General features: G+C 37.9%; 1 protein-coding gene across 2 annotated transcripts in view; it reads right to left on the minus strand.

Moving 5' to 3' along the window:
* Positions 1–10783: 10783 nt before the first annotated feature.
* PPP3CA (protein phosphatase 3 catalytic subunit alpha) overlaps positions 10784–12883 on the minus strand; it is a 219692-nt gene continuing 217592 nt past the window's right edge. For both annotated transcript variants that reach the window (XM_060686942.2, XM_060686940.2), the window contains one exon: positions 10784–12568. In XM_060686942.2, the coding sequence (XP_060542925.1) occupies positions 12372–12568 (197 nt within the window). In that variant the 3' untranslated portion in view covers positions 10784–12371. The remainder of the gene's footprint in view (positions 12569–12883) is intronic.

Here is a 12883-nt window from a genome sequence, read left to right on the forward strand (position 1 = left end):
AGCAAACCCACAGAAATCTATGGATTGGTATAGAATATCATCCACATTAAAAAAAGAAATCTATGATTTTATCAAAGAGAAAAAGCTAGTCTCTCACCCCCAACAATAGCTTGTGCCACAGTTAGCATTCAAATACCCATTAAAAAAAAAACCTCACTTTTCCAAGACCAATAAAATAGGAGCTGATTGAACTTCATGTTCCACAGTGTTGAGAGCATCATCAACTCTCTCTCTCTCTCTCTCTCTCTCTCTCTCTCTCTCTCTCTCTCTCTTTGTCTACATGCTTTACTAAAATAATTTTTTTAATTTCAAATATAGAAATAAGTAATATATCTGTCTTCAAAAGCTCACACTTCTGCCCTGTATGCCCTTTTAACACTTGGCCACTCTAACCTGATGCTCTGCAGTCAGCTGCTTTTCCCTCAGATATGGTGCTGCTGTTTTGACAACAAAACCATATTGATTTTGGCATATTATATAGAGATTCTTGCCACAAACAGAGTCAGAAATGTTTGTTGATGACCTACTCTCATATTTACACCTGCATTTCTTACACTGTCTCTTCTTTTCCTTCTTCCCTGAAGATATTTGGCAGCATTTCAAAACACTGCTACCACATCCTCAAGGCAAATTTTCCTTCTCTCTTGTCCTGCCTCTTTATACTCGGATTTATGAAATGTAAAATGTTATGGATGGTTTATGGGGATACCAAACACATGTGCATTCTATTTTTCGGCTCTTTCATTGTCATTGCTTCATCACAAGGTATTGATGTGAGTAGACACAAAGTTTCAAGAAAATCTTGAATTTCTGCCTCAGAGTGAAATTGCCTCTACCTCCAGTAAAGAGCATGGAGGAGCTTCCATTGTCTACACCAGGGGTCAGCAACCCGCGGCTCTGGAGCCGCATGTGGCTCTTTCATCCCTCTGCTGTGGCTCCCTGTTGCTGGTTGGCTCCACAATTGATAGGGCTTTCTGTTAGGACAGGTAGAGGAAAAAGGACGCTGTTCTAGGAGGAGACTCTATGGTGGTGGAACCGGACTTCTGGTTGGCTTCAGAATTAAATGGGGGCTTCTGGTTAGAACGTTTGTGGCTCTTTGAATGTTTAAGGTTGCTGACCCCTGGTCTACACTCTATTATAAAAAAGTCAACTTTTTCAAAAACCTGTGTATCTGCAGTCCCGTGGTAAATAATAATAATAATAATCCAAGTCCTTATCTATTCCATAAAAAAGAATTTCAAAGAAACACACAAACTTTATGTAATGTGGGGTTTGCTTCTTACTGTGCCTTCTACTTTGAAAACACTCCTTGATCCCAAACTGGGTTTAAATTACCTGCAGGGCTCCAGGGGTGTAGAAATTACAACACATGGATTCAGTGGTGGGATGCTGCTGGTTTAACAACTGGTCTGTGATCACATGCTTTGCGCGTGCATGCAGTTTTACAAATACTAACCTTCTGGATTACCACTTGGAAGTAACATAGCTGGGTGCGGCAATCGGCTCTGCCGTGCCAATCAGCTGAGAAGATAAAGGTAAGTAAAGCGGAGGAGCAGGTTGGCAGGCCGACCTGATCATCGGAGCAAACCAGTTCGTTCCCAGCTGATTGTCGGAGCTACCGGTTTGCCCGAACTGGTCCGAACAGGTAGAATCCCACCCCTGCATGGATACTAAACCAATCTCGTCTGAGTTTACTGCATATGCTCAAAACTAGATCCTGACTCTAATGAGTCTGGCAGCTGTGTAGGTGTTAGTTTACTTTTCATTTTATTTAATGTCCAGAATAAACATATTTATTTATATTCCTGGCAAACACTAAGCAACTCTGGAAGAGAACTACATGAATCAGTGAAATCTTTCCCTTTTAAGTTTTTCTATTCATCGTTTTAGGCACCCCCATCATGCCTCTGGTTGATTTTCTTTTTCTCCTACTAGGCTTCTTAAAAATTCTAGCCTTTTCTTCGAGGAAGGAGTGGATTTCTTTGTTCATTTGGGTTGTCATTTTCTGCACTTTTTCCAGCTCTCTTGCATCCTTTTTTCAAGTGTGGTGACCAGAGGTTTAGACAAATTTTTCAGATGTGGATGCACCATAGTTTCATTTAGAGACATGCTTTACTGTCATTTTTATTTTCAGATCCTTCCCTAATGATTCTGCAAGCGGAATTTATCTTTTTCACAGTATGTTCTATAACATTGTTGGATCACTACTATTATTAAAATTTGTCACTGCAGGTTAATTACAGACAGTTCAGGTCCCTTCAATATCAATGTGAATTAGGATCTTTCCTCCACCCACTTCCCATACCCCTCAATGTGCATCACTTTATGCTTACTTGAATTGCATCCCTAATTTACTGGGCCATTCACCCATCTTAAATAAATCCTGGAATGAGCATGTATGGTTTTGTTGGAAGAAATATCCATCCTGTCCCGTGGACACCTTTCCTCTACATTATCTTGCAGGATCCCATTCTTTTAAGAGCTGACTCTTCCCCTCCTGGCACCCTACCCCAGCACTGCGATACCTAGTTTGGAGAAAAGGAAGGGGAAAAAGGAAGAGAAAAGAACATAATGTATCCAATCTCTATGTGGCTATTTGAAGCTCTCCATAACAATTCTGTGGGAAAAGTTTTTGTCCTATGATCTCAGACTGAACCAAGATTTAATATTTATAATGGGAGTAGAGTTTCTAATGGAGTCACTGGGAACTAAATCCCCCCATTTTCCATTTATTTATTTGTTTGTTTGTTTTATACGTCTTCCTATACCAGGGTCAGCAACCCGTGGCTCTGGAGCCACATGTGGCTCTTTCATCCCTCTGCTGCAGTTCCGTGTCACTGGTCAGCTCCACCACTGATAGGGATTTCTGTTAGGACAGGTAGAGGAAAAAGGACGCTGTGCTAGGAGGAGACTCTATGGTGGAGGAACCGGACTTCCGGTTGGCAGAGGAAAAAGGATGTTGTGCTAGGAGACTCTATGGTGGGGGAATCGGACTTCCGGTTGACAGAGGAAAAAGGATGCTGCGCTAGGAGACTCTATGGTGGGGGATTCGGACATCTGGTTGGCTCCAGAATTGAATGGGGGGCTTCTGGTTAGGATCTTTGTGGCTCTTTTAGTGTTTAAAGTTGCCGACCCCTGTCCTATACTTATCAATGTGATGTTCATATCTGGAATATAATTTGGAAAAACTTATTTTTTTTCACACTTGTTTTTTTAATAAAGCAAATGGACTTAAAGTCCAGAAATGCTATGAGGAAATGCAGTAACTTTCATGGAAACCATGTAGTATTAATGGTTTCTCCCCATCCCCAGAACCATTATACTCTATCATTTTAGAACTGAATGTGACAATTGCCCTTTGAAGGAATACATTTGTGCCAAATTTCAGTTAGGGTACATGATTTTTCTGCCCTTTCTTGGAACTAATTTCGGCAGGATACAGATGATCAAATGCATTCGAAATCAAAAGGAGAAAAGTATTGTCTTCCAGAATTTGCATCACAGGGTGGAAAAACGGGAGAATATCAAGTGCTAAAGCACTAGGTAAATGGTAGGTATTATTTTGACCTTTTTAACATCTGTGCTGAGAACAGTTCAATATCTAAAGGTTCACTTCTCTTCTAAACAGTTAATTTCAAAATGCAATTTTGGACAGGAACTGATACTTTTAGAAAGCTCTGGTGTCACTATGGCAACTGACTTTGCTTAAACATAACTGTGAATGGAAAGCATAGTCTCAATTAAATGAAGAAAAGAAAAATCTGAGGTAGCATCGCTATTCACAGATCACTGAACTTTGATATCTGTGTATGTATCAAGCTATCAAGCTATTTCTCATGGTTACCCATAAAATATTTTGCTCTGTGAGTCTGACATTTTTCCTCTAATCCATTAAAGCTAAAACACAGTCTATAAGGAATGTTGGGAGAAAACAAAAAAATTATGTGTGCCCTGGCTCTGACAAAAAAAAAAGCCTTAAATTAATGATCAATTTAACTTTCTTTTTTTTCCCAGTCAGGAATAGGCTTTCATTTTTTATTCTTTTTAGCCTCCAATGGATGTTGGATGTTTTACATTAAGGTAACATTTTGGAAGTTTGAGAGAAAGGAAGAACAAAATGGATGCTTTAAGATAATTTTACACATCTTAAATTTACCATAGTTTGTAAAATGAGAAGTGAGAGATTGCGTGACTAAAAAACCCCCAGAGTTTTCGTATGCAAATTTCAGTGACGTTTTTCTAAACATACGAAGGTTACTTGCTCCAGTTTTAGGCTGTTATTTTGTGTATTTTCTACAGTTTAACTTTTACATTTCTACTTCCTTCTAAAACAGGATTGTCAACAATTGTCAAACTCAATTTCACTGAGGGCCGCATGAGGGCTGTGGTTGACTCGGGGAGGGGGGGCAGGCAAGCGTGGCTGACTGGGTGGACTTGGCCAGCTTGATGCCATTCACTGAGCATGGCCAACTGGGTGGGCGTTGGCAGCTTGCCGCCATTCCCTAAACTGCTTGCATGTTTCCTCTTTGCATTGGGTAGACTGGGCCGAAGCCACGCTGGCCTGATGTTTCCTCTTCACATTGGGTAGACCAGGTGAAACAACGTGGGCCGGCCACTTACATTTTCCAGGCCGACCCCTCGGGCCAGATCCAACCACATTTTCCAGGCCAGCCTTGTGTTTGACACCCTGTTCTAAAACCTAAATCAATAGTACGTAATTTGTGAATAAGGACACCCTGTTCTCCAGGCAGAACAGAATTCTACATTTGCTCATGGATCATCTATAAAAGAGTGACTTTTATGTAGAAGGAACCAGCACATCTCAGGCAAAATTAAGAACACTCATAAAATTCATGAAGAATGCAACCACTTCTAAAACAGTCCAGTTTTGTTTTTCGAAACATCTTCATGCTGATTATTGTCCTAAAGAGTTAAAATAGACCCACAGAAGCAAATTATAATTTTATTTTTTACCTTTCTCAAATGTTGGATCTGCAGCACAAGAAATAAATTATATATTTATATGACAATAACCGACAATTTTATTTAAAGTTGTTTTTAAGTATTTCATTTGGGAAAATTTTAAGATATTATATTGGGGATGGAGACAAAAATCAAATTAAAATTGTTTTCTCCGAATTCTATGAAATCTAGGAGATTCTCTGGACTGGTTCAGATAAGCTAGTTGTCCCCACCTCTGATGGAGATAATAGTTAAAAATAGTTTATATTTGCACTGCTGAATTTGAAGCTATAGCAAATGTTTATTTTGTTGTGATTATATATTTAAAACCAGGAGTAACAGCTTGAGATATTTGTGCAGTTGGTCTGGCTCTGCTTTTTCAAACGAATCAGCTTTCTGCTCAAAATACCCCTCTGTGACCCAACACACTTCCCTATTCTGCTAATAGTTCCACCAAAATGAGAGATGGGGGAGGAGAGGAAGGCAGCCTTCACGCAATATACTAAGCCCAAAAGCTTCATTAATGAGTGCGTTTGCTGCCATTTTACCCTGATTTCATGGTACTTAAGGTTTACTTAACTCAGACACCTTACATTTATTAAGTGGTGGAAAACAGTATGCAACAAGATCAGATTCCCATTAACTAAGCTCTTTAACTCAGTGTATAGGAACTCAGTCATTGTGAACTTTGATCCAAGAAGTATCCATAAAGGCCTCTAAGATGGATTTCAGTAAGGACAATCCAAATCTTGATATATCTTTAATGACATCACCAACATTTGGTGGCTAAATGAGCTGGGTTCTAGAACTTGGCAAGCCTCCTGTATTAGTGGCTGATCAACAAATTCAAATAACTGTTTTTTAAGTCAATCATGATAATTATTTCTAGTTTCAACACACATCTAGATCCTTCCCCTAAGTCAACATGATAGGATTTTTTCCAGATTGCGGTAACATGGATATAAATAGATCAGCAAATAATGTTACCCATTCTGTGACCTCTTTATCGGAAGCACCTCCATTCCCATAATGCAATTGTGTTGTCAGGCTAGACTTTGGGACACAGGCTCAAAAGAGATTCAGCTATTAAACACAAAGTGGTTCATGGAGTGTGCTTTAGTTGGCTTTGGATAAGTAGAAGATACGGACCAGGCTCCTTTATCTGAATCAATGCTGAAGTATCATGCTAGTTTTAGAGGAGAAAATATTGAGAAGGACAGAAGGGAACCTAAATTCATTGAGCAAGAACAAAATATAAAGCTCATAAGTTGTCCTAGGTGGCCATATTCACATGGTATGCCAACCTGTAGTTAGTTAAACTGAAATTTACTGGGTTTGCTCCACATATCAAAGCAAATTAATTGCAGTGATTGGGCTTATACAATTTTCAGAGCCACAAACTAGCTAAGTTTAACCAAGAACATTGTGCCAACATAGTGTGTAAGTGTGTAACAAAACTATCTTTTAGCTCTCAACATTTCTGCCAGCTGCTTTAAAAAGCCCTCACTTACCACTAACTGCTGCAGAACAACTAAACCTGGAATCTTGAAATATAAAATCTTTTAAATATTATTATTTTAAAAATATAAAACCGCAGTGAAGATCCAAAAACATATATGAAAATTAAATAGCTGAGTGTATGGTATGGTGCATTGGTGATGCTGTGCCTTGAATTTTCTCAAGTGGTTTACAGATTGTGGTTTTCTGCGATCAGGGAAGGATGCCTACCGTTGTTCTCTTTCCATATGCTACAGATCTCTAGGGTGCCTCTTCTGCAGAATTCAAAGTGTGAAATATCAAGCAATGGCACACTCAGTACCTTATGGTGACAGATGCTTCTGTGCAGTAATCTGTCTGCATAATTTCATTATTCCCAAAAATACAGGAGGAGGAAGTGGGACATATTTGGGACAGAGTGACTGTAACGTGTGTGACCTTAGCATCTCACATTCAGTCATGATATTTTTCAGTGATAAGTTATTATTGAGAACTGGAAACAATAAAACAGAAATGAACTTGGTAAGTAGTACTTATTCCATCTTTACCAAGGATGAAGATTGGTAATACCTCAGAAGACAGACTCAGGAATTGAAAGGATCTTGATAGACTTATAAGGTTGGGAAAACTAGATCAAGATACTAGAGAGGCAAAAGCTGGAGTGGTGTTAATGAGAAGGATCTTGGCATTCTGGTAGACTGCAAATTAAGCATGGGCCAACAGTGTACTGCAGTTGCGAAAAAAACCAGTGCAATCTTGGATTGTATTAACAGACTTATAGTGTCAAGATCATGGGAAGTGATTGTTCTGCTTTATGCTGCACTAGTTAGACCACACATAGAATTGTGTCCAGTTTTGGTCATAACAATATAAAAAAGGCAGAAGAATTGGAGTGTGCAGAGAAGAAGAGTAAGGAAGATGGTAGTGGACTTGGAAGCTAGATCTTAATACAGAATGATTACAGAATGATTAAAAGAACTGGTATACTTAGCCTAAAGAAGAAAAGGCTAAATGGAGACATGGCACTTTTCAATACCTGAAGGGCCATTATAGGTAAGTGGGTGTGGATTGTTTTCTATAACATCTGAGGATAGGACAAGAATCAATAGGTAAACGTTTTACACAAAGAGATCTCTAACTCAAGATTAGAAGAGATTTCCTAGCTATGGGGACTTTTAACCAATTAAGCTAAAAGATGTGAATTATTCAGCCTGTGAGGTTACTGAAGGTTTTCAAGCAAACATTACACAGCTATTTGTCTAGGATGTTAGAGGTTGTGTGTACAGGCTTGGAACAGACTCGTCTAAAAAGAATCAGAGAGCCAATTTGGTTTAGCAGTAAAGGTACAAAGCTACAAATGAGGTGATTATAATCTCTAGTCCTGCACTAAGCAGTTAGTTGGGTGATTTTGGCCTGTCATATCCTAGAAAAAGGCAATAGCAAACCACTTCTGAAAACCTGCATAGACTTGTCCACAGCAGACGTGAAGGCATGTAGCCATTTAGTCAAAACAGGAACTAAGGAATAAATTTGATTCTGATTAGGTCTGAATTAATTTGTCCTAAATTTGAGAAGTTTGAAGGGATTAAAATACAGTTATCTACTCTCAAGAAAGGAAATATGCAAACTTCTTTTTTGTAATACAATTCAGTGGTTTCAGGACAGTGCACAGGTAGTTCCTGACTTATGACTGGTTGTTTATCAACTGTTTGACATTATGATGGGCCATATCCTGTTGTCATAAAATGTTGCCCCCCCCCATTACATGACTGCATTTCCAAGTACTTAGTAAATGGCTTGCCTTTACAATCAGTTGCAGTGTTTCATGGAAGTTAGTCCCTTCCAACTCTGTTAATCTGTTAAAAAATGCATCATACATATTGTGATTTGCAAACTTTTGCTGGTTTCCAGCATTTTATTACCAATTTGTTGGCAAAAAATACCAATTTGGAAGAATGGTTTGCACGCTGTGACATTTGCTCAATGACCATGCTAATTCACTAAATGATTGGCACAAAGTATGTCATAATATTGGGTCCGGTTATGTGACTTAAAACTGTAACAATTTATGACTGAAAATCCAGTGCCAATTGCAGTTGTAAATTGAGGATTACCTCATGTAATGTGTCAACTTAGACAATTGTGTCTTCTTATATGTACTCCAGGAGAACCTATCTCATTAAAGGTAAAGGTTCCCCTCGCACATATGTGCTAGTCGTTCCTGACTCTAGGAGGCAGTGTTCATCTCCGTTTCAAAGCTGAAGAGCCAGCGCTGTCCGAAGACGTATCCATGGTCATGTGGCCAGCATGACTAAATGCCAAAGGCACACGGAACGCTGTTACCTTCCCACCAAAGGTGGCCCCTATTTTTCTACTTGCATTTTTTACGTGCTTTCGAACTGCTAGGTTGGCAGAAGCTGGGACAAGTAACAGGAGCTCACCCCGTTACATGGCTCTAGGCAGTTCGAACCGCTGAACTGCTGACCTTTCTGATTGACAAGCTCAGTGTTTTAGCCACTGAGCCACCGCGTCCCTCATTATTATCTCATTATTTTTATTTATATTAAATTATCTCATTATTTTGTTTATATTAAAATAACGATTTGAGGGAAATTGGTCAACCCATTTTATGAAATCATCAGAGGTTTCATTCCTTTCAGGATTAGCAGGACTTGTGCTAGTTTTAGTGGGGTTAGAGTTAGGGTTAGATATAAAAAATGCTAGATGTAAAAAATTACAAATGCAAAAAAGGATTATGCTTTGTCTACTTTCATATAGTAATAATGAAAAGTATGATATTATTGGTTGCAGATGGCCTCTAATATGAAATTAAAAGTTGTACATAAGTATATCAAGACCAGAGCTGGAATCTTTGTGCATGAAAATTTTATATACAGTATTTATAAACTTGGTGACGTTCCAGTTCCATTTAAATAGAAAACAAAAAAGGTTTTATGTTCTTAGTGCCTAAAATGTAAGAAAATGAAAAACATGTTTAAATGCTAATATAACAAATATGTACTAAGCTGTAACAAATTAATCTATTAAGGCAATCAAGCAAAGGGCATCCATGTAGTTACTGAACACATTCATTGTGTAAATGGTTGCCAGTGTGGCATTAGGTTATGGGACTGGACTAGATTGCAGGTCTGCCTTAAACCTTGGATTTAGTGATTAATTTTGAGTCATTCACTTTTTTACAGCCCAATTGACGTCCCATGAAATCCACACTGAGCTTCTGGAGGAAATGAAGAGTATATGTGTCACAAATACAACAAAATAGGATGTGTCAGGAATGGGATAAGGACGAAGAAAATAATAATGGGTTCAACAAATGTCAACAAACAGAGCCTTGGTAGTACAGTGGTTTAATGCACCCTGTTATTAACACAGCTGCCTGCAATTTCTGCAGGTTCGATTCTTACCAGGCTCAAGGTTGACTCAGCCTTCCATCCTTTCTAAGGTAGGTTAAATGAGGACCCAGTTTGTGGGGGAAATAAGCTGACTTTGTATAAATATACAAAAGTATGAAGGCTATTACTTAACGCATTGTAAGCCGCCCTGAGTCTCCGGAGAAGGGCGGCATATAAATCAAATTAAAAAAAAAATGTCAGTATCCATGCATTATGGGATCCAAATATTTGAATTTCACTTCTTAGGATGGGCAAGATAGTTCACTGTCTGGCATTAGAACTTGGAAAGAAGAAAGCCAGTCTGGAAAGGCCAGTCTATTTTAAGAGGGAATGAAGGAACTTCTACAAGACATATTTTTCCTGTTACAAAGATGCACCTCACGTTTGTGAATTAATGAAAGGCATGCTGATAATTCTGAAAAGAATTTTGTTTGAAATGCCTGTTTTTCCACGGGTATGGTGGATTTTTTTTAGGTTTCTTGTCCTATTTATTTATTTCATTATACTGCTTTATTTATAAACATTAACAACGATGTCACTTGAATATGGATTATCAGGCAGATTATAAATTCAATAAACAAACAAACAGCAAATGTGGAAAGTAGAAGATCCCACATTCTGTTCCCTGAAATTTTAAAAGGCGTCTCTGTGAATCCAGATATGCAATTTCCTATTGTTAATAGACTATCCTTCTTCAACCAGGTCACTCTTGGTGTGCTGGACCTCCTATATGAAGACTTGTTAGTCAGTTTAAAAGACAACAAAGACAGTCCTTTGGGCAAAAGAGAGCTTGTGGACTAAGACAGGTAACACATAAACCAAGTAATAAAAGAGGTTTGCTCCCCTCACAAAGAAGCCCGAACGGAGTGTTAAATATGTACTATTACATATTGGAGATTTAACAAGAGATCTTCTAGGTTCATGCACATTTTTATTGAGTAGTAATATAAAATGCTTTTTTTTTCATTGTTACAAGTGCATGCTTTGATTGCCAACATTTCATAAGTCAAATTACAAAGGCAAGGCTGTAGGCTGTAGTGAATTACTTGGGCACTTATACAATTGATAAAAAATATCAGTGGACTGTTTTGTTGGTTTTTTCCTCCTCCTTTAAGACTGAACCAGTTGTAACCCGTAACTGATATATAAAGGGAAAAAAAGTGAAAAAAATCACACATTTTGTGGCACATGACAGAACGTAACAAAATGACTAACTCATCATGACGTTAACAGTTCTCATGCATTTAGTTTCACATGTAACTACAAACTTAGTTTAAATTTCACAAGGTTTGCTAAACATGCTAACCATCTATATGTGCACTGACAAGCTTATATTAAAAACTTTTAAGAATACTCTCCCCCTTAGATTTTTTCAAAGCTTTTTTGATTACAAAATTTCAAAGGCATTAGCATTTTCTTTTTAGAGAATATAAAGTACGCCAGTATACATACATTTCCAGTATAAGTCAGACCACTAAGCGCATTACAGTCCCATACAGGCCTATACAGCCAATTTTTTTTTCTTAAAAAACATGCATAGGCAGATTTTTTACAGAATATAGATGCTTTCACTGCACTTAATATGGTGTCTTGTTCACTATACTTAAAAATGCACCACTCATAAATATTTAAATTCAGCAAGCCACAACCAAGACTTGATTTACCAAAAGGAAAGAAAAAAAAAAGAAGAAGAAAATAATCCTAAATATAAACTGAAACTAGTAAAAGAAAAAAAAGGATATTGTTATTCCAGTTTTTTTTCCTTAAAAACATAAATGAAAAAGATTTCTCACTGCCAAATTAATTAAGGTAAATGTTATAATTAAAGAAGGGTATTCAAGCACACTAAAGAAACCTGAGGTAAGCATAATGTGTACAAAATTAAATTGTCTTTTTTTTTTTGGCATTTTTAACAAATTTGCAACATTCTCTTTTTCTTTTATATATTTTTTTTAAAGATTGCCTAATTTTTTTTTGTCTTGTTTTAGATAGCCGTCGTCTGACAAGAGTAGCAAAACATTATCAATAAATAGTCTCCTTATTTAGTTTGTACATCACTCTGTTAAAAATGGTTTGGATGTTGTCCATGTATAGTGCTGCAACTGTAAACGTACAATAGTTAGTAAGAAATCAGACAAAGTTGTCATGTCCAGTAACATAATAATAAAAGGCCTTTCAGTTAACATATCTAGAGGTTTCCAATGCAATAGGAAAACATGTTCATTCCCCTAACTTTGCAATATAGACCAACATTAGCTTTCGTTTATTTCTCTACAAGCATTTTAAAGGCATGTCCAAGGAGGTGTTCTACCTCCACCCCCACCCCACCAAAATAAAGTTTACTATCTCTTCTTAGATGATATTGTAAACTGAATCCAACATCTGGCCCCAGAGCAGGTAAGCTACTGTCAGAGGCAAGAAAATCCAACTGCTGTTGAGCAGCAGTCCCACGGTGCCCTGCTCAAAAACAAAAAAAATATCCCTGTAAGTCAGAATGGGTCACTGGATATTGCTGCTGTTACTGCCATTGCTGTCGGTGCCGTTCGTCTCTGAAGAGATTCCCTTGTTGATGGAATTCAGGTTGGCATCAGAAGGCATGGCATCCCTGCGCGGGGGCATCCTCTCATTGATCCGGTCCAAGCCTTTGGCTTCTTCGAAGCTTGTGATCTTATGCTGTGGCGAGAATCCTTTGATAGCTGAAGAGAAAAAAAAGGGGGTTGGGAAGAAAAGAACAACAACAAAACAAAACGGGAAAGAAAGTCAGTAGGGACGAAGGGTTGGGCTTTTCTGTCAGCTTACTGATCAATGAGTGAGAAATTCCTTCAAAGTGAAGAAAACAAAATGGCAACGCAATTAAAGCTTCTGGATGTAATTGGAAACAGGTAAAAGGTGAACAGCCAATGTCTCTTGAATGATTAATATGCTCCCAACAAAATCCAGTTCTGGCATTTTGTTCTGCAGTTTAGGCTAAATGAACAACTTTCAGGACAAGTAGAGTTCAGAGAGAGAGG

Source organism: Pantherophis guttatus, chromosome 8 (genome assembly GCF_059756535.1).
Source record: "Pantherophis guttatus breed Tessera chromosome 8, ASM5975653v1, whole genome shotgun sequence".
Taxonomy (NCBI): Eukaryota; Metazoa; Chordata; class Lepidosauria; order Squamata; family Colubridae; genus Pantherophis; species Pantherophis guttatus.